Source organism: Balaenoptera ricei, chromosome 3 (genome assembly GCF_028023285.1).
Source record: "Balaenoptera ricei isolate mBalRic1 chromosome 3, mBalRic1.hap2, whole genome shotgun sequence".
Classification (NCBI taxonomy): Eukaryota; Metazoa; Chordata; class Mammalia; order Artiodactyla; family Balaenopteridae; genus Balaenoptera; species Balaenoptera ricei.
In genome coordinates this window covers 128,036,962-128,062,255 of record NC_082641.1, presented here as the reverse complement: position 1 = coordinate 128,062,255, position 25,294 = coordinate 128,036,962, and the positions used below count along the sequence as shown (strand labels likewise).

The 25,294-nt window shown below is 38.4% G+C and overlaps 1 protein-coding gene across 1 annotated transcript in view; it reads left to right on the top strand.

Annotated features, from left to right (window-relative positions):
- The first annotated feature begins 4,453 nt into the window (after positions 1–4,453).
- LOC132363406 (uncharacterized) overlaps positions 4,454–25,294 on the top strand; it is a 51,422-nt gene continuing 30,581 nt past the window's right edge. Inside the window, exons 1-6 of the mRNA XM_059919113.1 lie at positions 4,454–4,559; positions 5,862–5,987; positions 6,572–6,722; positions 7,351–7,477; positions 7,721–7,816; positions 17,783–19,311. Of these exons, the coding sequence (XP_059775096.1) occupies positions 6,708–6,722; positions 7,351–7,477; positions 7,721–7,816; positions 17,783–19,311 (1,767 nt within the window). The 5' untranslated portion in view covers positions 4,454–4,559; positions 5,862–5,987; positions 6,572–6,707. The remainder of the gene's footprint in view (positions 4,560–5,861; positions 5,988–6,571; positions 6,723–7,350; positions 7,478–7,720; positions 7,817–17,782; positions 19,312–25,294) is intronic.

Below are 25,294 nucleotides of genomic sequence, written 5' to 3'. Positions count from 1 at the left end.
GGGCTCAGGAGCCCTCTTCATTCAAGTGTGATGTACCCACGGAGTGATCCCCTGCAACTTCAGGGCAGAATGGGTGGTTAGGATCACTAAGTGTGGTCCGTTCCACTTAGGAGTGAGCTGATCTCGTGGGCTGCCTGTTTTCCATGTTTTTAGGTACACCCACTCTCCTGGCTGGAAGGGATGTAGGGCCAGGTCAGTGTGTGCAGGCCGCTCGTGGTTACCATATTCTGTGAGAGCTTTCATGGTTTCTCGTACCTGGAGAGTTTGAGTTGTTTCATTCCAAGGGGGTTAAGGTGTCCCTTCTTGGGCTTGGGGAATGGATCTACCATTCATGAGTTCAGATGCATTTAAGTTTAACTTATCCCCACCGGGGACTAACCACATGTAGAGCAGAGCAGTCAGAAGAACCTTAATCCAGTTTTCTTGACAGGCTGAGTGTAAGGTCCATTTTATGCCCAGGGCACTCACTATCCCCTTCGTCACTTGAGACACAAATGCTGGATCATTATCATTTTGTAGGATCCTGGGAGCCCAAACCTGGGGATTATTTCTTTTAGTAATGCCTTAGTCACTTCAGCTGCCCTTCCAGTTCTAGTGGGGAATGCTTATATCTGAAATTGTCCGGTACTCTCAGTGTGACAGTGAAATCAATCTGTCAGTGTTCTCCAGGGTCTGTCCCTCTGGCTTGAATGGGTCTTATCTGGGGGCCTCTGGGGGCTCTGGTGTTGGGGTTATTTATTGCACCAATGGGGCAGGTCTCAACTACCCAACCGATTATGTTTTTCATGCCTGGGGTCACCATTATCTCAACCAGCTAATTATCTAGGACTTCCCTCCCATAGTGAGATCCTTAATGGTCCTCCCTGATGGCTTGGCAAGCTACAGTTTGGGGCATTAACTAGCCACCCATGACTCCCCAAATCCCTATTGAAGCCCCGTTTTGGGGTTTTGTCTAATATTTCTTTTGTGTAGATTGGGGAATAATTGGATGGATCTGACCTTCATAGTATGAAGGGTAGTTGCCAAGTTACTGGTTCTAGGGCCACCTTTTTGGCAGTTGTTTCCCATTATCCTCTGCATCCTCCTTTTGGTGACCCCAGCAATGAATCATTGCCACCTTTTTTGGAATCTGTACTGCTGAGAGTTTCAGTATGCTTAAGCCATGTACCACCTGTTTATTCTCTGCAGTAAGCATAACTCTTTCCCTCCAAATAGCCCCGTGTCTGTGTAGGGTGGCGTATGCATACCAGGAATCTGTATAAATATTTAAGGCCTTCCCTGTCCTGAACTCTAAGGCTTGGGTGAGGGCCATCAGTTTCACCTTTTGGGCTGAAGTCCCTGGGGGTAGGCCTCTTCATTCTATGACTTGGGTCTGGGAGGTTATTGCATATCCCACCAGGCTTTTTTCCTCCCTCATAAAACTACTCCTCTTCAGCGTTTGGGAGAGGCTTGATTCCTAGGTCGGTGTAACTGGGATAGACTGTGTCTATTGTTTGTATACACTCATGTTCTAAGGGCCCTGTTTCTGTAGGTAGTAAGATGGCAGGATTTAATGTACGACAGGTTTGACAGGTTTTTTGTTTTGTCTTGTTTTGTTTTTTGGCTGCGCAGCGCCCCAGTGAAAGTGCTGACTCCTAACCACTGGACCACCAGGGAAGTCCCAGTGTACGACAGGTTTTCATAGTAACCACTAAGGTGTCCATAAGTGTAGCCTGGACTTGAATTGACCTGGGGGATAGCATTCTGTTCCCTTAGGGCTTACTAATGCTTGAAACTGGTGTGGAGTTCATATGGTGATTGGCTGTCCAAACATTAACTTCTCAACCTCCTTTAGCAGGGTTGCAGTAGCTACTACTGCCTGTAGGCAAGGAGACCATCCCTTAGCAGTTTGATCTAATTGTTTAGATCTGTCCAGGGAAGGTTGTCCTCAGCCATTAACATTACCATCTTGTGCCACCTGTCTAGGGGAATGCCAGTCTCCAGTTTGTCTCCCATTAGGTGGATAGTAACTCCCAATTTATGTAAGGTATCCCTTCCTATCAGGGATATAGGACATTTGGGAATGTGTAGGAAGGAATGGGTGACGTGTTTGTCTAATTTGCATTTTAATGGCTCTATGAATGCCCGTTCTTGGGCCTTCCCTGATACTTCCATAATTTTACAACTCTTATGACTGAGTGCCTGATCCGGTGTTCAGAACTGAGAAAGTGGCACCAGCGTTGATTAAGAATTCAACAGACTTTTCCCCAATGTCCAGTCTCAGACGGGGCTCCTCGGGGGTCAGTTGGAGTGCTGGCTTAGGAGCCCCTGGCCCCATTATTCTTCATCTATTTGGACCATCTGCCTTCGAGGGTTGTGGCCGGGTTCTGCCATTTCCATCCGCCTTGGGGGGCGCTGACGGCATTGTCTCTTCTAGTGTCCCTCTTGTTTACATATGGCACACTGATTGGGTCCTAGTTTCCTTGACTTGCTGTACCTTGGTGGAGGCTGGGGATCACTCATCAGGTCAAGAATCTCCGTGGGTAGTTAGTTCAAATTCCCATGCCATCTGGTTGACACTGAAGGGCAACAACCAGTAGGTGGGCTTGCCTCCGGGCCTTTTTATCCTCTATATTTTGGTTTTTAAACACCCAGTAGGCAACCTCAACAAGGTGAGAGGTACATCTAATGTCGGGGGCACTTTGGGCCAGTTGACAGGTTTCTTTTCTGCTGCCTAGATTCCTTTAGGAGTGATCTGTCCAGTCGAATTCAATGGCCACTATTTTCAACTCAGCATTGGTGTCTTTTCGAGAGACCAAAAACAAATCAAAAAACCCTTTTATTTACTTAGAAGTATTTGTCTGTCTCATCCTTGACTTTTAAATTTAATTCTCCATATGTGCTTTTATTCCCCTCCTCCACCATGCCCAATCCCAAATTCTTTTTTTCTTCTTTTGCAGTTTGCACTGTTTTAGTTATTTACTTCCCTAATCCAGATGTGGATATGTCTTTACATCTTTTATTAAAATAAGAGTCTTTTTCGGTGATGTCTGGGTCATGCTGTCATTGGTATTAAAAATGCTCTCGTTTTCATTATCTGAACTCTTAGAAAACATGGTCATAATATTCACACTGTTAGAAATTAAACTAGTACTATATCAGTACAAAGCACAACAGTTAATCCACAGACAAGGCCATAGACTAATTATTAAAGCTTATGATTGCAATGCATTTAAATTGTACACTTAAATTGTATCACTCCAGAGTGATGCAACAGTGGATAAACCATTTTTGTAAACTGCAAATCATGACTGCCAGCATCAACAGCCAAGGGAAAAAGTGTTTTCCACTTGAGAGGAAGACAGTGTTGCTTACACCTTTACTTTTGGGGCCACGTTATGGGTTTTGTACTTATTCTCCAACTTTCCCCAGCCATCCTCCCAAAGCAGGACTTTTAAGTCCCTGGGAGGGATTTCCTGGGGCAGTTCCAGGCAAAACTTTATGGTGGGTCACTCCACCTCAGTCTTCTCCTTTCATTTCTCCTTTTTTCTGTCTGTCAATCCCCCCTTCTCCTTCATTCTCCTTTGCCTCTGTCCTCAGTCTCTCACTCTCAGTCCCTCATTCTCCCCCCTTTTGTCCTCTAGTCTCCATTCTCTGTTCTTATGCCTTATGTCTTTTTGTCCCTTAGGCTTCCTTTCTCTTTTCCTCAGTTTCTCCTTTATTTTGTGTTTCAGTCTCCTCTTCCCTGTGTCAATTTTCTTTTTTTAAAAAAATAATTTTATTGAAGTAATATTGTGTTAGTTTGTGCCTTACAGCAAAGCAGCAAAGTGATTCAGTTATGCATATATATATATATATATACACATACTCTTTTTCCTATTCTTTCCCATTATGGTTTATTACAGGATATTGAATATAGTTCCCTATGCTATACAGTAGGACCTTGTTGTTTATCCATCAATTTTCCTTTTTTTCTTCAATCACCCCCTGCGATTTATTACCATAATTGTAATTTCCCCTAGGAGGATTCCCTATAATAATTAGCATAAGTAACTGTTCATGCCCCTCCCCGCTGCCCAAGTCTTCCATCACTTTTGCCGCTCTCCTACACTGGAATCTCCTGGACCATTTACCAGACCTTTTCAGTAGACTCTCCTACGAAAGGATTGCACCATTCCAAATTCCTCTTACACCAGTTACAGTCTTCCAGTAAAGTACTGTCCTACTGCAGATTCTTCCCCAATCCTGTAAAGTCTCTCTGCAATAGCTTCTACCTTACCCATTTGTATAATTCTCCTTTTTGTCATCTTTTCCCCCTCCCCTCGCTGCCGCGGTGGTACAGCCCATCCGCAGGTTCCGAATAAACCAAATTCCTCTGCTTGTACGGAACTGGCCGGCCTCTCAAGATGGCGGCTCCCACTGAGACACAGCGCATGGGGGCGGCCATATTGCCTCCTGAACAAAGCCGCCCAGGGTGTGGAGCGGGCAAAACTGCCCGGTACGGAACAGCGCAGGCCCGGGAGCCTCGTGCTTTGCTCACCCAGACAGGAAGCGGGAGAGTTCGCTGCTATGAATGTGACGTCCGTACTGGGATAAGCTGTGGCGGGCGTTTTGGGACCTGATAATCGAGCTGGGGGTCAGAAGGGATTTATGGGTTGAGACCTGAGGAAGACTGAAATTGTTATTGGGGCGGGGGTCCATGAGGGTCCCCTTAAGTAATTGAAGGTCTCTGGGGTCAGTGATGGGGAGTCTCTAGGATGAGTGTTGGGTATGTATGTGGATCAGTCATAGGGAGAGCTGTGATATTTGTGGGTCAGGGATGGCGGGCCTGTGCGCTGATGGGGTATCCGTGTGGCCAGTGATTTGTGGACCTATATGGCCAGTGCTGTGATGGGAGTGGGGGGTGGAGGTGCTCTTTGAGATTTCTGATTTCTGCACCTGGTGATTTAGTGATTTTTAGAGGTTATTAATGGGGCCCAGAGCTGATAAAGGTTAGTCCGAGTTTACTGGGAAATGCCTCACTTTACAGTCTGTGTAGGTCAGAGGCTGCTGTCAAGTTGAAGCCCCTCCTCAGATGTTTTTTCAAGCCATCATCTCCTTCCATCATTCATATCCTCACAGAAGAAAACATCCTTTGAATGTAAGACCAAACAAATCTAAAGGGACAGGATTATTACTGTCAATTCCATCGAGCCAAAGACTACCAGGAACACCCTGTAGTTGAATAAGTTGGGTTTATTGCTCTTGCATCTAGTTAGGAACACGTACACAGTGGGGAGCCTTAAGGGTGTCTCGATAAGAGGGTGTTAGAAAGCACTTGTTATAGGATTTGGCCTTGTGTTAGGTGACTTTGAGGAGGGTGTAGGGAATGGGCCTTGCTCTGAATTGGATGTTGTCAGGAAGTGGGGTAATTCAGTGAGTGGGAATTTTAATAAATCTTATCTAGAGAGAAGAATGACTAGATTGAAACTAAAGCTGTGATAGGTAAAGTAGCAATCCTTCATGTTAGTTGGGAGAGGGGGATGTTTGGTATTTTGTGAACTGGAGAATGTTGATGTTTTGTCTGTGTTCAGGTACGATTTAAGGGAGGTGTTGTTTTTGTCTTGATCTGTCCTGGTCAGGGAGTGGCCTGTCTGATATAGGTGTTTCTTGTAATTGTTCGTGTTAAATAGGAGAGTTGTGAGTGCCAGGCCAGTTCTCAGATAGGAAGGGCTGCTTTTTCTCTTTCTCATGTAAGATTTGATTTCAGCCCTGCCTCTTCCTCAGTTTATTGCAGTCCTTCTACATTCTGTTCAACAAACATTCATTAAATGCCTGCTGTTTACTTGTTGCAGAGCTGGGCGTTCAGAGATGAGCATGACTATTTGATTGTTTTCTTCCAGATTTATTTTGACAAAGCCTGGGATACCCTGTATGAAATAGTCTTCCTATCATGAGAGCACTCACTTCCTCTAAATGAGTTCAGCCCATGTCTTCATAACCCATCCTGGGACTGAGAAGATTACCAGGTAACTATCTTGCCGCACTGTGGTATGTTCATGTTTAACAGTAGTTCCAACCTATAACTATTTTTTTTTAATATGGACAACTGCACTATTAAAAATCAGCAATAAAAATTTAAACAGGAAACATCTTAAAATTAACAAAATCAACAATTTTAATCCATGAATACTGACTTGGCAAGAGAATTTGCCAAGTTAGGGGAAAATATGAAAGAGCTCTTAGGATTTTACTGGCTGCTTCTGTTTAGGGAATATGGGAATGCATATTCCCTAAACAGAAGCAGTTTTCTACTTTGCCATTCCCATTCTTGTTGCCACGGATCTGCTCCATCTTCAGTTAAATCTTGACATATATATCCATGATTATTGTCTTATGGTAGTTCTGCATATAGAACAACAAATATAATTGCTGGTCCAAAGGGGAACAATAAGGTGTTAGTAAGTCAACAGAAGACATATCAGCATTCATCCAATTAAAAATGCACCTTGTCCAAGTTCTATGTGATCATATTATAATCACAAGAGGACTTCCTTCACATGGTGGTTCGGTAAGGACTCTTCCGTAAGGACCAAATGACCTTCTTCTACAGGGTGGCCTGTTATCCACCTGACTTCTGGTGGTAGTGTTTCTAGACTGGTGAATGTCAGTTCTGGCTTCAGGAGGCTCCGTTCTATCTCCTAGTCCTGATTCCTCAGACCTTTTCCCTTTTGGAAGAGAAGCAGAAGATGACCAAGTCTCAGGTGAGTTGCTTGCTTACTTTGTACTTGATTTCCATACAATGAAATAGAAAAGAGTAGAAAGTCAAAAATTAGGATTAGGGAAAATGTACAGAGAACAAAAAATAAAGACTTGAAAAGAGTTACTATGTAGTATGCAGATTATATATTTTGAAACCACGTGAAACCACTATTAAACTATAGTTCATATATATATATATTATATATAAATTTCGAGAAGACACAGTGGAAAGTTAGAGGATATCATATACATGATTTGCATTCTCTACAAAGAGAAATCAGTTGAATTTTCAATGAAAAGAAAATATTTCCTGCTACTAGGACTAAAAGAAATTTTTTTGGCGGGGTCTTCCTATAGGTAATGTCCTGACCTATACTCCTGTCTAAATGTACCATTTGTTGAATAATCCACGTACTTGAAGTGGATGCTGCCTTGATTAAATTTCCATTTGTGATTAGGTCTCTTTTGCTTTCCTGTTCTCTTGCTGTGTTTGACTCTTCCTGCTGAAGATAGATCTTTACATCATTTTTCTCAATAGGCATAATGTAGAACTGGGAATGTAGTTTTGTATACTATGGTAAAAATGATGAGAATGATCAATTCAGATTGAACAGGAGCATGTTATTACAGGGTCCAGTGTCATTTGAGGATGTGGCTATAGATTTCACCCAGGAGGAGTGGCAGCAACTGGACCCTGCTCAGAGGACCCTGTACAGGGATGTGATGCTGGAGAACTACAGCCACCTGGTCTCAGTGGGTAAGGATGGCTTCCCGACACAACTCAGAGTTAGCCAATCCAGTGCCTCTCACTGGAATTTGACTGAGTTGGGTGGGTTCTTGACCTACTTGTGACTTTCTGCTCTCTTTCTTCTCTCCAGTGGAAGGTCATTACTGTGCTGAGGGCCAGCTGGACAACTTCATTGTAGGGCTCCTAAAACTGCACCTTTTCTTCTTTCTTCAGTGTAGTCAACTCAATTCCTCAATTTTATTTTTATCATAGGGTATCCAGTTTCCAAACCAGGTGTCATATCTAAGTTGGAACAAGGAGAAGAGCCATGGATCATGAAGAGAGACGTATCAAATTGGATCTATCCAGGTGAAAATCTGGCAGATGGAAGACAAAGGAAGTGAAATATCAGTTTGTTTTGTTTTTAATTGGTTGGCAACTAAGACTTACATTTCCACCCAGATTGATGACTCCTATTCCTTCTTGCTCCTGTGCTGTGCATGTAGTAGGTGTTCAACAACTAGTTAATTCAGTAGTAGTGAGCCATGTACAGAACAGAAATTTCTTATTGATCCATTCAACAATCATATCTTTAGTACCTTTCTAAAAGATATTCAAAGACAATAGAAGGCAAATGCTTTTCAGGAACATAGGTTATGCATAGAAAGACAAGACATCAAGATTTACAGCTGTGTAAAATTGCATGTCCAATATAGTTACTGCTTCAGGGGTTCAGTGAAAATTATAGTCTAAAGAGATGTGGCATAATTTAAGAAGGCATTTTTCAAAGCATGAACCAGCTACTTTGAAGCATATCTGAAGTGTGGTTTAGGCAGAAGGAGGAAGGTGAGGGCAAGCTCTAGGAAAGGACATGTACAAATCCTTGGAGTTAGAAATCGACATGGCTTTTCTGATAGAAATTTTCTAGGCTTACTTGACTTTAATAAAAGATATTTATTGGGGAATAGTGGAATATAAAGTTGGTTACATATTGTGAATACAGCTATGTTTCACTAGCTGTACCCTGAAATTTTCTGTTATTATTTTTTTTAAGCAGCTTTGAGATATAACTCATATGCCATACAGTTCACCCATTTAAAGTCAGCATTGGTTTTTAGGATATTCACAGATCTGTGCAACTGTCACCACAGTCAATTTTAAGACAGTTTTATCACCTCTAAAAGAAACCCTATACCCTTTAGCTATCACACCCCTTCTTCCCATCTCCCCAACCCTAAGCAATCACTAATCTGCTTTCCTTCTGTATTGATTTGCCTTATTCTTGATATTTCATATAAATATTCATATAATATGTGGTCTTTTGTGACTGCCTTCTTTCACTTAGCATAATGTTTTCAAAGTTCATCCACATTTTAGCATGTATCAGTACTTCATTCCTTTTTTGGCTGAATAATATTACATTGTATTGATATACTACATTTTGTTAATCCATTCATCAGTTGTTGGATATTTGGCTTGTTTCCACCTTTTGGCTACATGAATAATGCTACTGTTAACATTCATGTACAAGTTTTTGTATAGACATCTTTTTTTTCCCTTTGGTGTGTACCTAGGAGTAGAATTGCTGGGTAATATAGCAACTCTATGTTGAACCAAAACGGTCCCTGAAGACTAATTAGGTTGAGCATTTTTTCATGTGCTTATTGGCCATTTATGTATTTTCTTTGGCGAAATGTCTATTCAGATCACTTGTCCCTTTTTTTTTGAAGTATAGTTAACTTACAATATTATCTTAGTTTCAAGTGTACAACATAGTGATTCAACATTTTAATGGATTATACTCCTTTTAAAGTTATTACAAAATAATAGCTATATTTTCCTGTGCTGTACAATATATCCTTGTTGTTTATTTATCTTATACATAGTAGTTTGTATCTCTTAATCCCCTATCCCTATCTTGCCCCCCATCCATTTTTGAATTGAGTTATTTGTCTTTTATTATTGAATTATAAGAGCTCTTTATATTAAGTTCCTATATAGAACTTTTATATAAAGTTTGTTATATAGATATAATTCTTTGTATAGAATTCTTATTTGATATAAATCTTTTATCAGATAAATGATTTGCACATACTTCCTCCCATGTTTTCTTTTTACTTTCTTGATTGTATCCTTTGAAGCACAAGAGTTTTTAACTCTTTTTTTAATTTTTTAAAAGTTTTGGCTGCATTGGGTCTTCATTGCTGAGCGCGGGCTTTCTCTAGTTGTGGTGAGTGGGGGCTACTCTTCGAGCGGGGGCTACTCTTGGTTGCAGTGCGCAGGCTTCTCATTACGGTGGCTTCTCTCGTCGCAGAGCACAGGCTCTAGGTGCCCAGGCTTCAGTAGTTGCAGCATGTGGGCTCAGTAGTTGTGGCTCGTGGGCTTTACAACGCAGGCTCAGTAGTTGTGGTGCATGGGCTTAGTTTCCCTGTGGCATGTGGGCTCTTCCCGGACCAGGGATCAAACCCATGTCCCCTGCATTGGCAGGCAGATTCTTAACCGCTGCATCACCACGGAAGTCCCAAGAGTTTTTAATTTTGATGAAGTATAGTTTATCTATTTTTTTGTTGTTGTTTGTGCTTTGGTGTCATATCCAAGAATCCATTGCCAAATCCAATGTCATGAAGATTTACCCCTATGTTTTTTTCCTAAGAGTTTTGTACTTTTAGCTTTCACATTTAGGTCTTTGATCTGATATTTTGAGTTAATTTTTGCATATGGTGTGGGGTAAGGGTCCAACTTCATTCTTTTGCCTGTGGTAATCCAGTTGTTCCAGCACCATTTATTGAAAAGACTCTCCTTTTCCCATTGAATGGTCTTGGTACCCTTGCCAAAGGTCAATTGGCCATAAATGAAAGGGTTTATTTCTGGACTGTCTATACTATTTTGTTGATCTATATATCTGTTCTTATGCCAATATCACACTCTCTTGATTACTGTTGTTTGTGGTAAGTTTTGAAATTGGGGAGTATCATTCTTCCAACATTGTTTTTCTTTTTCAGCATTTTTTTGGCTCTTCTGGGTCCGTATGAATTTTAGAATCAGAGTATCAGTTTCTACAAATAAACCTCTTCAGATTCTGATAGGGATTGGTTGAATTTGTGATCGATTTGAGGAGTATTGCCATGTTAACAGTATTAAGTCTTCTGATCCCTGGAACATGAAATGTTTTTCCATTTATTTAGATCCTCTTTAATTTCTTTCAGCAGTGTTTTATAGTTTTCAGAGTATAAGTTGTGTACATCTTTGTTAAACATACTTCTTAGTATTTTATTCTATTTGATACTATTGTAAATGAAATTGTTTCATTAACTTTATTTTTGGATTGTCCATTGCAAGTGCATAGAAATACAACTGATTTTTGAATATTGGTCTGGGATCCTGCAAACTCACAGAGTTTACTAATTCTAATAGTTTTTTAGCTAATTCTTTAAGATTTTCCATAGAAATAAATTTGTCATCTGTAAATAGAGATCGTTTTAAATATCCCTTTCCACATTGGAAGCTTTTTATTTCTTTTCTTGGTTAACTACCCTGGCCAGAACCTCTAGTACAATATTGAATAGAATGGAGAGTGGACATCCTTGTCTTGTTCCTGATCTTATGGGGAAAATCCAGTCTTTTACCATTAAGTATGTTAGCTGTAGATTGTCATGCCCTTTGCCAGGTTGTGGAAGTTCCTTTCTATTCCCAGTTTGGTGAGTGTTTTTATCATGAAAATGTGTTGCATTTTGACAAATGCTCTTTCTCTATTTGTTGAAATGATCTATTTATGTGATGTGTTAATGAATTTTAATTAATAGGTTTTTGGACAGCAAACCAACCTTATATTTCTGGATAAGTTCCACTTGGTGATGGTGTATAATTCTTTTTTTTTTTTAATTTTTATATATTTATTTATTTTATTTTTGGCTGTGTTGGGTCTTCGTTTCTGTGCGAGGGCTTTCTCTAGTTGTGGCAAGCAGGGGCCACTCTTCATCGCGGTGCGCGGGCCTCTCACTGTCGTGGCCTCTCTTGTTGCAGAGCACAGGCTCCAGACGCGCAGGCTCAGTAGTTGTGGCTCACGGGCCTAGTTGCTCCACGGCATGTGGGATCTTCCCAGACCAGGGCTCGAACCTGTGTCCCCTGCATTGGCAGGCAGATTCTCAATCACTGCGCCACCAGGGAAGCCCTATAATTCTTTTTATATGTTGCTGGATTTGGTTTGCTAGTTGTGTTGGGGGTCTGCAAGACCACCTTCAGGTCTGCTGATTTGCTAGAAGGACTCACAGACTGAGAAAAGCTGTTATATTCATGGTTATGGTTTATTACAGTGATAGGATTTATCAGTCTAGATCTGGACATTTCTTTGTGGGAAGATTTTTATTTATTAAGTTTCTTTCCTTGATGTGGATCTATGTAGATCATTTACTTTTTCTTGAGTCAGTTTTGGTAGTTTGGTTTTTTTTCAAGGAATTTTTCCAGTTCATATAAATTGTCATATTTATTGGTATAAATTTTTTTTCATAATATTCCCTTTTTGTTCTTTTATGTCTATAGGATCTCTAGAGATGTTCTGTCTTTCATTCCTGACACTGATACTTTGTTTTCTTCTTTCCTCATCACTAGCTAAAACATAACAATTTCATTAATTTTTTTCAAATAATCAGGTTTTGATTTCATTTATTTTTGTTTATTGTTTGTCTATCTTCTATTAATTTATTTTATTTTTAGCTGTGTTGGGCCTTCGCTTCTGCGCGAGGGCTTTCTCTAGTTGTGGTGAGCGGGGGCCACTCTTCATTGCGGTGTGCGGACCTCTCACTATCACGGCCTCTCTTGTTGCGGAGCACAGGCTCCAGGCACGCAGGCTCAGCAGTTATGGCCCACGGGCCCAGCTGCTCCGCGGCATGTGGAATCCTCCCAGACCAGGGCTCGAACCCGTGTCCCCTGCACTGGCAGGCAGATTCTCAACCACTGCGCCACCAGGGAAGCGCGATCATTAATTTGAAATCTTTTTTGTTTTCTAGTATGAACATTTAAATATGGATAGTCCTCACTTTGTATGGTAGTGAGGGGCCATAAAAATTACCATGGAAGCCAGAACTTTGCCAAGTAATTTTTATAATTGACGGGAAAAATTGTAATTGATTTTGACCTTTAAACACTTTTCGTCAAAACATTAGAAGTTATCTTGGGGACTTCCCTGGTGGTCTAGTGGTTAAGACTTTGCCTTCCAATGCAGGGGGTGCAGGTTTGATCCCTGGTTGGGGAGCTAAGATCCCACATGCCTTGTGGCCAAAAAACCAAAACATAAAACAGAAGCAATATTGTAACAAATTCAATAAAGACTTAAAAAAAATGGTCCACATCAAAAAAAAAAATTGAAAAAAAAATGCTATTTTGCTGTTGGTTATAACTGTTTTATAGACATGAAAATGTAGTAAACTAATATTTATTTACTACCCTGCAATTTAAAACATTGGAAGCATTTAAAATGTCTTTTATTTCTTTTCAAAGACTATGTAGAGTGGTTTGAACAGTGCTTGCCTCCTTATCATTGTATAACTTATGATAAGGAGTTAGCATGTTCTCTGTGCCTTAGTGAATTGTCGTATTCCTTTCTAAGGTTGGGTCAGCTTCCAACATTTTCTCCTTTGTGCTTTCAGTGTTGTGAAATATGTCGAAGGTAATGTGAAAATTTTGGCATCACTTTCTTTGAAATATCTTTATCCCTTCCATCACAACCCAGGAATTTATGTTGATAAGTTTGCCCTCACTAAGTTCCTCTGGCTGCATATCTAAAGTCTCATAAATAGTGGCAATGCCAACATGGTCAGCTATCTTCTAATCACATCCAGTGTTGTTATGTGTTGTTTCTTTGCTGCATTTACATCTTTGTTGGTCAATTCCCTCTTTCCGTTACACATTTTTGGATGATTAGGATAATTTGGATAATGTCACGTGGGTTTATCAATGGGATGCAAGGAGGAAACAAACTATACACTTTGCTGTCTGTATATATATTGGACAACAGATGTGAAGTTAATAATCACCAACAGACTTTGAAAGAAGTGAAATGATTGGGTACTGATCATGATGTGTATCTGTTATTTATTTAGTGATTTATGGACCGAAGAGCTAGCAGTGAAGTTTGTACTTTATGCTATTAGACATACTGTTATCATTAAAGTGTGAACTATGTTGTTGGCAGACTGGTGTTATTTAACTAAACTGTAGTAACTAAATTTCATGCTTGTTGAAATCTTGCAAAATGAGGATTACCTGCATATAATTTGTCCTCTAAGCACGAAGCTGTGTCCCACAAATTTTGATATTTTGTGTTTTCATTTTCATTCAAGTTATTTTCTAAGTTCTCTTTGGACTTTTCAACACATAGTTTATTTACAAATATGTTAATTAATTCCCAAATATTTGGGGATATTTCTGATATTTCTTTTTCTTATTTATTTCTAATTTAGTTCCAGTATGGTTGGAAAATATACTCTGTATGATTTCCATCCTTATAAAATTATTGCAGCTTGTTTTGAAGCCCAGTATATAGTCTATTCTGATGTTTGATTAATGTGTTCTTGAAATGATTGTGTGTTCTGTTGTTGGATGGGGTATCTGTAGATGTCAGTTAAGTCAAGTTCATTGATATTTACTGATTTTTTTTGTCTACTATTTAAAATATATATATATATATTTAAAATATGACTTGAATTTTATTTATTTGTTAATTATTATTTTTTAAAATTTATTTTTGGCTGCACTGGGTCTTTGTTGCTCTGCACAGGCTTTCTCTAGTTGCGGCGAGTGAGGGCTACTCTTTGTTGCGATGGGCGGGCTTCTCATTGTGGTGGCTTCTCTTGTTGAGCATGGGCTCTAGGTGCACGGGCCTCAGTAGTTGCAGCACGTGGGCTCAGTACTTGTGGCTCATGGGCTCTAGAGCACAGGCTCAGTAGTTGTGGTGTGTGGGCTTAGTTGCTCCGCGGCATGTGGGATCTTCCCGGACCAGGAATCGAACCCGTGTCCCTTGCATTGGCAGGTGGATTCTTAACCACTGTGCCATCAGGGAAGTCCTGTCTACTTGTCTTATTAATCATTGTGAGAGGGGTGTTGAAATCTCTAGCTGCAATTGCTAATTTGTCTGTTTTGTCTTTCATTTGTGTTAGTTTTGGTTCATGTTTTGTGGGGCTCTGTTGTTAGGTACATATACATTTATAATTGTTATATCTTCTTGCTGTATTGATTCTTTTGCAGTTTTGAAATATACCTAATTTCTAATATGTGTTATCTTGAAATCTCTATTGTCTGATTTAGTATAGCTACTACAAATCTCTTATGCTTAAAATTTTTTTCCCATCCTTTTATTTTCAACCTATTTATTTATTTTTGAATTGAAAGTGAATCTCTTTTAGACAATGTATAATTAGTTTTATCCAGTCTGACAGTTTCTGATTGGAAAATTATTCCATTCCTAAATCTTTATAATTACTGATTTGGTTTGATTTATGTTTGCCATTTTGCTATTTGTTTTCTATTTGTTTAATCTCTTTTTTGGTCCCTGTTATTTTGTTACCTTGTTTTGTCTTAAAAGAATATTTTTTAATAGACTTATTTATTTATTTATTTATGTATTTGGCTGCATTGGGTCTTCGTTGCTGCGTGTGGGCTTTTCTCTGGTTGAGGAAAGCAGGGTCCACTCTTTGTTGCGGTATGCAGGCTTCTCATTGCGGTGGCTTCTCTTGTTGCGGAGCGTGGGCTCTAAGCGCGCGGACTTCAGTAGTTGTGGCACATGGGCTCAGTAGTTGTGGCTCACGGGCTCTAGAGCACAGGCTCAATAGTTGTGGTGCATGGGCTTAGTCGCTCCGCGGCATGTGGGATCTTCCCAGACCAGGCTCAAACCCATGTCCCCTGCACTGGCAGGTGGATTCTTAACCACTGTGCCACCAGGGAAGTCCTTAATAGACCATTTTAATTCCCCTGTTTAATTTTTAGTTGTAGTTCTCTGTGTGTGTGTGTGTGTGTGTGTGTGTGTGTGTGTGTGTGATGTTGCTATAGGGATTACAATATGATACTTATCTTCTTATAACCCACCTTATGTTGATACTGCTTTTTTTTCTCTCACAAATTATAGAAACTTGCACTAGCATAGCTCCATTTTCTGCCCTCCTGAACCACCTTCTGCTGTTTTGTTCTTTTAGTCATGTATGTTATATTTGTATTTGTCATAAATTTGACACTATAGTGTTACTGTTTTTGCTTTGAAAAGTCTTGTGAAGAAATTAGAAGGAAATATTTTTAAAATTACACATATTTAAATCCTTTATATTTACCCATATACTTTAAAATTTTTCTGTTGTCTTGTGGATTTGAGTTATCATCTGGTATTATTTCTTCAGCAAGAAAGATTTTCTTTAGTATTTCTTGTAGATCAGTTCTGTTGGTAACTTTTTTTGTTTATCTGGAAATGTCTTCATTTTGCCATTATTAAAGTTTCATTGAATGTAGAATTCTTGGTTGATGGGTTGCTTTCTTTTAGTATTTTGACTGTGTGTCATTCCAGTATTTCCTGACCTCAGTTTTTGTGTGTATGTGTGTTGAAAATTCAGCCAACAGTACTGTTATTCTTTGATACATGATGTGTCATTTTTTTTTCCTTGCTGCTTTGAAGATTTTTCTTTTTGCCTTTATTTTTCAGCAGTTTAATTCTGATTTGGCTGGTTGTCTTGGTATCCTTCCTGTGGTCTGTTGAGCTTCTTCTATGTGTAAATTAATGTTTTCCACCGAATTTGGTAATTTTAAAGACATTTCTCCAGATTTCTTTTGGCTCTTTCCCCCTCCTTTCTAAACTCCAATTACACGTATACTGGAATGCCTAACTGCTCCTCAGATCTTGAGATTCTATTTTTTTAATAATTTTTCTTTTTGTTCTTTGGGCTGAATAATTTTTAGTGATATATCTTCAAGTTTACTGATTCTGATTTTACCTTCTGCTGTCTCAAATCCACTAATGAGCCCATCTGGTGAAATTTTCATTTCAACTTTAGAATTTTCATTTGCTTCTTTTATTTTTTAATTTACATAAAATAAATGTTACTCTTTCTTTAAATTTTGAAAAAGGCATAGAGTAAGTTAACTGCCACCACAATCATGATACAGAAAAGTTCCATTACTCTCAAAACTTCTTCTTCCTGCCTCTTTATAGTCAAACTGGTTCTTTTATATTCTTCTCTCCTCTTTTGAAATTGTCAGTTTATTCACTTGTTCCTTAGAATATCTTCCCTTAGTTTTTTGAATATGTTTATAATAGCTTCTTTAAAGTCTTTGTTAAATCCAACATCTGCACCTATTTGGAGTCAGTTTCTATTGACTGATTTTGTTCCTTAGTATAGGTCATATTTTTTTCCTTATATGTCTAGTAATTTTTGGTTGAAAGCTCTACATTGTAAACAATACGTTATAGCGTCTTTGGATCCTTTTGTTCCTTCTGAGAGGTTTTGTTTTAGAGGCACTTGCTTGGGCTTAAACTGTGACATCTTTCTGTTCTGTGGAGTGTCATCACTAATATCGCTGCTTAGTTTTGTTTGTTTGATTAAGCCTGGCTATAGATGTGAACTAATGATTTGGACAGAGGTTTATTAGACACCTAAAGCCAGTATGACTTCTACTCTTTGCCACCTGGATTGTGCATGTCTCAGAACACTTTAAAAGCATAGGAAATTTGCAAGTTTCCCCAGCCTTTCAATCACTGCTGGGCTCACTAGGGTCTCTTTTCACAAATATTTTAGCAGTCAGGTGGGAATGTATGGTGAGTTCATTGTCTCAACCTTTCTATGATTCTTTTGCTTACAAATTCTCCTTGTTAAATTCCTAGCTGCTCTACTATCAGCATAAAACTGTATCCTGTGGATTTGTGTTATCTCTCAATGCCCCATAAACTAGGGGTGCAAGACAGGAAAACCTTAGGAAAGAATGCCACAAACTCCCCATTCTTACCTAATGAAGTAGAAGTTTTTGACAAGTAAACACTTTTCACCTTGTGGCCTGCCTTTGGTAGTTTTCCAGTGCCCTGAATTGGTTGTTTTAAGAATTATTTTATTCAGTTTTATACTTGTTTTCTGAGGAGGGGAAGTCCATGACTACCTCATGCCACCATTATCAGAAGTAAAGTCCATCTTTAGTTACTCACCCAATAAATTTACATGTTTTGTTGTGTTTTAAATGGCCTGTTGCCCTCCCAATTCTCTGTCTTCATGGACCATCCTGGATCATCCGTTTGTTTCACCTCTTCTGTCCTCTACTCAATCTTTATATCTGTTTGATTTTATCTCTGCAATTTTATTCTTTCAGACAGGGAGACTAGACTTGACACACATCAATTGGATACACTTGGAGATGTTTACTTTCATAAGGACATACTGGAAAGTGTCACAAGGGATCATTCATTGTACTCCGTTTTAAAGGTCTGGCAAGGCGACCAGCTGGAGAGATATCAGGAAAATCAAGACAGACTTCTCAGGCAAGTCACAGTCATCAACAACAAAACAGTTATTGAAGAGTCAAACTATACATATAATGCATTTGGAAAAATATTTCATAACTGCACAGACCTAGATACTTCAAGACAAAGACTGTATAAGTGTGATTCATTTGAAAAGAGCTTGGAACCTACTGTAAACCTATTCAGTTGTAATAGGGGTTATGCAAGAAAAAACACAGATGAGAATTTTGGATATGGGAGAACACCTAGTTCTTCCTATTCTAAGCTTGAAAAAATTCATAATAGAGTGAAACACTGTGAAGATAGTCAATGTGGAAAAATCATCGGCGATAAACAATCTGTTATTCAATATGTGAATGTTGAAACGGGGGAGAAGATCTGTGTATGTATTGAATGTGGAAAATCTTTTCTCAAGAAGTCACAGCTCATTATACATCAAAGAATTCATACCGGAGAGAAACCTTATGGTTGTAGTGCTTGTGGGAAAGCCTTCAGTGAGAAATCACATCTCATTGTACATCAGAGGACACATACTGGGGAGAAACCTTACGAATGTTCTGAATGTGGAAAAGCCTTCTCTCAAAAATCATCCCTCATTATCCATCAGAGAGTTCATTCTGGTGAAAAACCATATGAATGTAGTGACTGTGGGAAAGCCTTCTCCCAGAAATCACCCCTCATTATACATCAGAGAATACATACTGGTGAAAAGCCATATGAATGTAATCAGTGTAGGAAGGCCTTCTCCCAGAAGTCACAGCTGATTATACATCATAGAGCTCATACTGGAGAGAAGCCCTATGAGTGTACTGAATGTGGGAAAGCCTTCTGTGAGAAGTCCCACCTCATCATACATAAAAGGATTCACACTGGGGAGAAACCCTACAAATGTGCTCAATGTGAGGAAGCCTTCAGCAGAAAGTCAGAACTCATTATACATCAGATAATTCATACTGGGGAGAAACCTTATGAATGTACTGCATGTGGGAAGACCTTCTCCCGGAAGTCACAGCTCATTATACATCAGAGAACGCATACTGGAGAAAAACCCTATAAATGCAGTGAATGTGGAAAAGCCTTCTGTCAGCAGTCACATCTCATTGGACATCAGAGGATTCACACAGGAGAAAAACCTTACGTTTGTACTGAATGTGGGAAAGCCTTCTCTCAAAAGTCTCACCTCCCAGGGCATCAGCGGATTCATACAGGAGAGAAACCTTATATATGTGTTGAATGTGGAAAAGCCTTTTCCCAGAAGTCAGACCTTGTTGTACATCGGAGAATTCATACTGGGGAGAAACCTTATCAATGTGCTGTATGTGGAAAAGCCTTCATCCAGAAATCACAACTCACTGTACATCAGAGAATTCATATAGTGGTGAAATCATAAGAATGGACTAAGCATAGAAAAGCCTTCAGTATCTGTTCAAGCCTTAATAAGTACCACAAAACTCACAGACTTAATGTGTTTCTAGGCATCTTTGTTGGTACTATTTTACAAGTGAAGTCATATTTCTAATGTATTTAATTTTTTTATCAAAGATAATAAAAGACAATAAAAAAGTTTTGTTTATATAAATTTTCACTTTGGCATGTTAAATTTTTAAGATTTGGAACTGAATGATTAGCATAACAGAACAAATTACATATAGTCTATTTTGAAGTTACATGTTCCTGATTATACTACATAATAAGAGTTAGGCATGTGGTAATACTGTTAATGTTAGCCTCTCATAATTACGGCCATGCAGTAATTCCCCAAAGAGGACATGAAGAAAGTGTGAGTCAAAAAATGCCAAGACCTAGAAACTGCACTAAGGGGAGGGGACTTGACCATCAGAACCTAAAGGTATATGTAAAATTCTTCTTATAGAATGATGGAAAGATGGGTTGAAAAGGTTCAATAAATGTGGTCTTTTTGTGTTTTTTAATTTTGATAATATAAGTTGATTTGTATCTGTGGATGGACCCAGGACCTTGGAATTGACACTGCTTGCTCATTTCTCCCTTTTCCCCCGCCCCTCTAGGAGCTTGGTGTGGTGGAAAGACATTGTTTCTAAAGTCAGATGGCCATGAGTTTTAACCCTTGTTCCCTTATTAATAGATTGTGTGACATCTATGAAGACCTTTTTAACCCTCAGTGTCTGTTTGCTCACCTGTATGTGAAATCCTGGCAGACAGCACATTCTTAGCTAATATTTATCCTGTTTATCCCTCTCTCTTCTCTTGAAATAGGCTACTAATTCCAATGTGTACACATTTAAATTTGATTTGCATTTAAACACACTGCTTCTGATCTCAGCTTTCCTGTCCTCTCCTCTGTCCATTTCACTGCCTTTGTGTCTGGTGATCTAACTCATGCTATGTTAAAGAGACCTCAATTACTTTTCATTTATTTTATTTTACAAACACATACAAATTGTGATATACCTATATCTGTATCTAGTTGATTCTAATATATATATGGAAATACTAAGGGACAAGAATAGGCAAGTCACTCAGTAAGAACAAATATTAGAATTGATCAGACTAAGGTTTCCCACAAAGCTGTAGTAATATAGGCAATATAGTATTGACACAAGAGTGACAAAAATAGATGAATGAAATGAGAGCCTGAGAATAAAAAAATTATATATGAGTAACTTTATGACAAAAGTGGTATTGTGATCAGAAGGGGAAAAATTATCTTTTTAATAAATTGTTCTGGGTCAACTCATCTAAATATAAATATGAAATGCAAAATGGCAAAGTTTCCAGGTAATTATATAGGAGACTCTTCATAGCCTTAGGATAGGGAAAAATGTTTAACACTGTGCATGAAGAAAAGATTGATAAAATGGCTTATATTAATATTAAAATTTCTTCTGTGTTAAAAGAAGTTATTAGTTTGAATAAACTTGGATGTATCTAGCAAAATTACATATGCAATTTCTAAACATTTTTAGGAATCTTCTAAAGATATGTTGGGGAAATATTAAGAGATGCATGCTTGGGACTTCCCTGGCAGCCTAGTGGTTAAGACTTCGCCTTCCAATGCAGGGGTGCAGCTTCGATCCGTGGTTGGGGAGCTAAGATCTCACATGTCTTGGGGCCAAAAAAACCAAAACATAAAACAGAAGCAATATTGTAACAAATTCAATAAAGACTTTAAAAATGGTCCACATCAAAAAAAAAATCTTAAAAAAAAAAGGTACATACTTAACGTTCATTCATCATAGCACTGTTCACAACAGAAAAAAGACAGTAAACAGCCTAAATGATTATTGATAGAAAATGTTTAAATATATCTGCACACTGGGGACTGTGCAACTCTAAAGAGGAATAAGATACGTCTTTTTATACTCTCCAGTCATGTTCTTAAATAAAACAAGGCACAGAAGAATTACAGTACACTGTCTTCTAAGAAAGACAGGTAGTGGTGGGAAGAAATGCACATATTTTCTTATATATAAGTACAAATGCTGAAAGGAAAGGCCCAAATATTAATTAAAATGTTTTGCTCTAAGGTGATGGAACATGGTGGAGAGGATAGTGATATCCCTTAGACCTCTCATGAATGTAACTTTGTTTTGTATAATTGACTTTGGAACCATGTAAATAGTATAAATAATAACAAAACAAAGTCAAAATGAAGTGACACCTAAAAATTTAACAAAATGAAACTAAACATATATAGCATTGGTGGTTACCATACCGAGAAATAATTTCAAGGAACTTTAAACTGTTTGTTTTTCCCTGGTGGGATATATCATAAGGATAAAGGAACGGCAAAGAAGGTGTTTTTCAGTAACCGTTCCGTTACTCATAATACTGGTATTGATAATAATATTGGATACATACACATACAGAGAGAAGAAAAAGAAATGAAGGAATGGATCAAATAAATACAGTAGTCCCCCCTTATCTGCGGTTTCGCTTTCTGTGTTTTCAGTTACCTGCTGTCAACCTCCATCTAAAAATATTAAATGGAAAATTCTGTAAATAATTCGTAAGTTTTAAATTGCACATCATACTGAGTAGTGTGAAGAAGTCTCTTCTGTCCCACTCCCTGGGACATAAATCATCCCTTTGTCCAGTGTATCCTGCCTGTGAAGTCACTTAGTAGTAATTTCGTTTATCAGATCAACTGTCATGGTATCACAGTGCTTGTGTTCAAGTCACCCTTATTTTACTTAGTAATGGCCCTGAAGCACAATAGTAATGATGCTGGCAATTCAGATATGCCAAAGAGAGGCTGTGAAATGTTTTCTTAAAGTGAAAAGGTAAAAGTTTTTGACTTAGTAAGGAAAGAAAAAAATTGTATGCCGAGATTGCTAAGACCTATGGTAAGAACAAATCTGTGAAATCGTGAAGATGGAAAAATAATTCATGCTGGTTTTGCTGTCACACCTCAGACTTCAAAAGTTATGGCCCCAGTGCATGATAAGTGCTTAAGTTAAGATGGAAAAGGCATTAAATTTGTACAAGAAGATATTTTGAGAGAGAGGCCACATTCACATAACTCTTATTACAGTATATTGTTATAATTGTTTAATTATTAGTTACTGTCTTATTGTGCCTAATTTGTAAATGAAACTTTATCATAGGATGTATGTATAGGAAAAAACAGCTCAATTTCAGGCATCCACTGCGGGTCTTGAAACATATCCCCTGTGGTCAAGGGAGAACTACTGTAGTTATGAATGTCTTTAGGAACCAAAGATTTCAGGTGTATGATAAAAAATTACCATATCAAAGATGTTAAGTAAAAACCTTATAATCCTAAATTTGTTTTTCTCCCTAGAGTTACTGAGATACAGTTGACATAGCATTGTGTAAGTTTAAGGTGTACAAAGTGATAATTTGATACATGCAATGTATATTTATAATGTGACATTTACCACAATATGGTTAGTCAACACCTTCATCACCTCACATAGTTATCATTTTATTTTTGTGGTGAAATCATTTAAGATTTACTCTCAGCAACTTTCAAGTATATGATACAGTATTGTTAGCTGTAGTCACCATACTATACATTAGATCCCCAGAACTTATTTATTATGTAACTGGAAGTGTGTACCATTTGACCAACATCTCATTTTCCCTGGCCCTCAGCCCCTGGCAGCCACCAAACTACTCTCAATTTCTATGATTTTAGCATTTCCATATTTTATATGTGTGGGGTCATTGAGTATTTATATTTCTCTGTCTGACTTTACTTACCATAATGCCCTCAGGGTCCATCCGTGTTGTCACAAATGGCAGGATTTCCTTTTTTCCCCCAGTTTTATTGAGATATAACTGACATATAACAAACATTGTATAAGTTTAAGGTATACAGCATAATGATATGCATATATTGTGAAATGATTGCCACTATAAATTTAGCTAACATCTATCACTTCATACAGCTACAGGTTTTTTTTCCTGTGCTGAGAACTTTCAAGATTTACTCTGTTAGCAACTTGCAAACATATGATGCAGTATTGTTAACTATAGCCACCGTGCTGTACAGGAATTCCTTCATTTTTTATAGCTGAATTTTATATATATATATATATATATATATATATATATATATATATATATATATATATGTATATATATGTATATATATAGTCATATGTAGTTTTTAAAAATAAATTTATTTATTTTTGGCTGCGTTGGGTCTTGGTGGCTGTGCACGGGCTTTCTCTAGTTGTGGTGAGCAGGGACTACTCTTTGTTGCGGTGCAGGGGCTTCTCTTGTTGCGGTGGCTTTTCTTGTTGCGGTGGCTTCTCTTGTTGTGGAGCACAGGCTCTAGGCGCACGGGCTCAGTACTTGTGGCTTGTGGGCTCTAGAGCGCAGGCTCAGTAGTTGTGGCGCATGGGCTTAGTTGCTCTGTGGCATGTGGGATCTTCCCGGACCACAGCTTGAACTCGTGTCGCCTGCATTGGCAGGCAGATTCACCACTGTGCCACCAGGGAAGTCCTGTTATGTAGTTATAAAAATGACTATTGTGATTAATGCTGCAGTGAACATGGGGGTGTAGATATCTCTGCAAGTAGTGATTTCACTTCCTTTTGATATATATGCCCAGAAGCAGGACTTTTTTAGGAACCTCCATGTTTTCCATAATAGCTGTGCTGATTTACATTCATACCAGTAGTGTATAGGGTTCCCCTTTCTCTGCATCATTGCCAACATGTTATCTGTCTTTTTGATGATAGCCATTCTAACAGGTATGAGGTTAGAATGGTTTTGATTTGCTTTTTTCTGATGATTAGTGATGTTGAGCACCTTTTCATATACCTGTTGACCATTTGGATGTCTTCTTTGGAAAAATGCCTATTCAATTTCTCTGCCCATTTTATAATCAGATTGTTTCTTTGCTATTGAGTTGTATGAGTTCCTTATATATTTTGGATAGTAACCTCTTACCAGATCAATGATTTGCAAGTATTTCCCCCTCTTCCATAGGTTGTCTTTTCATTTTGTTGATTATTTCCTTTTCTTTTCAGAAACCTTTTAATTAATTAATTAATTTAGATTTCTAATTATTTTTATTTTTAAAATTTTTTATACATCTTTATTGGAGTATAACTGCTTCACAGTGCTGTCTTAGTTTCTGTTATACAACAAAGTGAATCACCCATATGCATGCATATATCCCCATATCCCCTCCCTCTTGAGCCTCCCTCCCACCCTCCCTATCCTACCCCTCTAGGTCGTTGCAGAGCACCAAGCTGATCTTCCTGTGCTATGCTGCTGCTTCCCACTAGCTATCTATTTTACATTTGGTAGTGTATATATGTCAGTGCTAACTCTCACTTAACCCCAGCTTCCCCTCCCCCGCCACTTGTGTCCTCAAGTCCATTCTCTATGTCTGCGTCTTTATTCCTGCCCTGCCATTAGGTTCATTACTGCCTTTTTTTTTAGATTCCATATATATGCGTTAGCATACGGTATTAGTTTTTCTCTTTCTGACTTACTTCACTCTGTATGACATGTACAATGGAATATTACTCAGCCATAAAAAGAAACGAAATTGAGTTACTTGTAGTCAGAAGCTTTTTAGTTTGATGTAGTTCCACTTGTTTATTTTGCTTTTATTTCCTCTGCTTTTGGTGTCATATCCAAAAAAAAATCATTGCCAAGACCAATGTCAAGGAGCTTTTCCCCTGTTTTCTTCTAGGAGTTATATGGTTTCAGGTAAATTTAGTCTTTAATCCATTTTGAGATAACTTTTGTGAGTGGTGTAAGGTAGGGGTCTAGTTTCATTCTTTTGAATGTGGATACCCAGTTTTCCCAGCACCATTTAATGAAGAGATTATCCTTTCTCCATTGTGTGTCCTTGATGAAGATTAGCTGACTGTATATGTATGGGTTTATATCTGGGC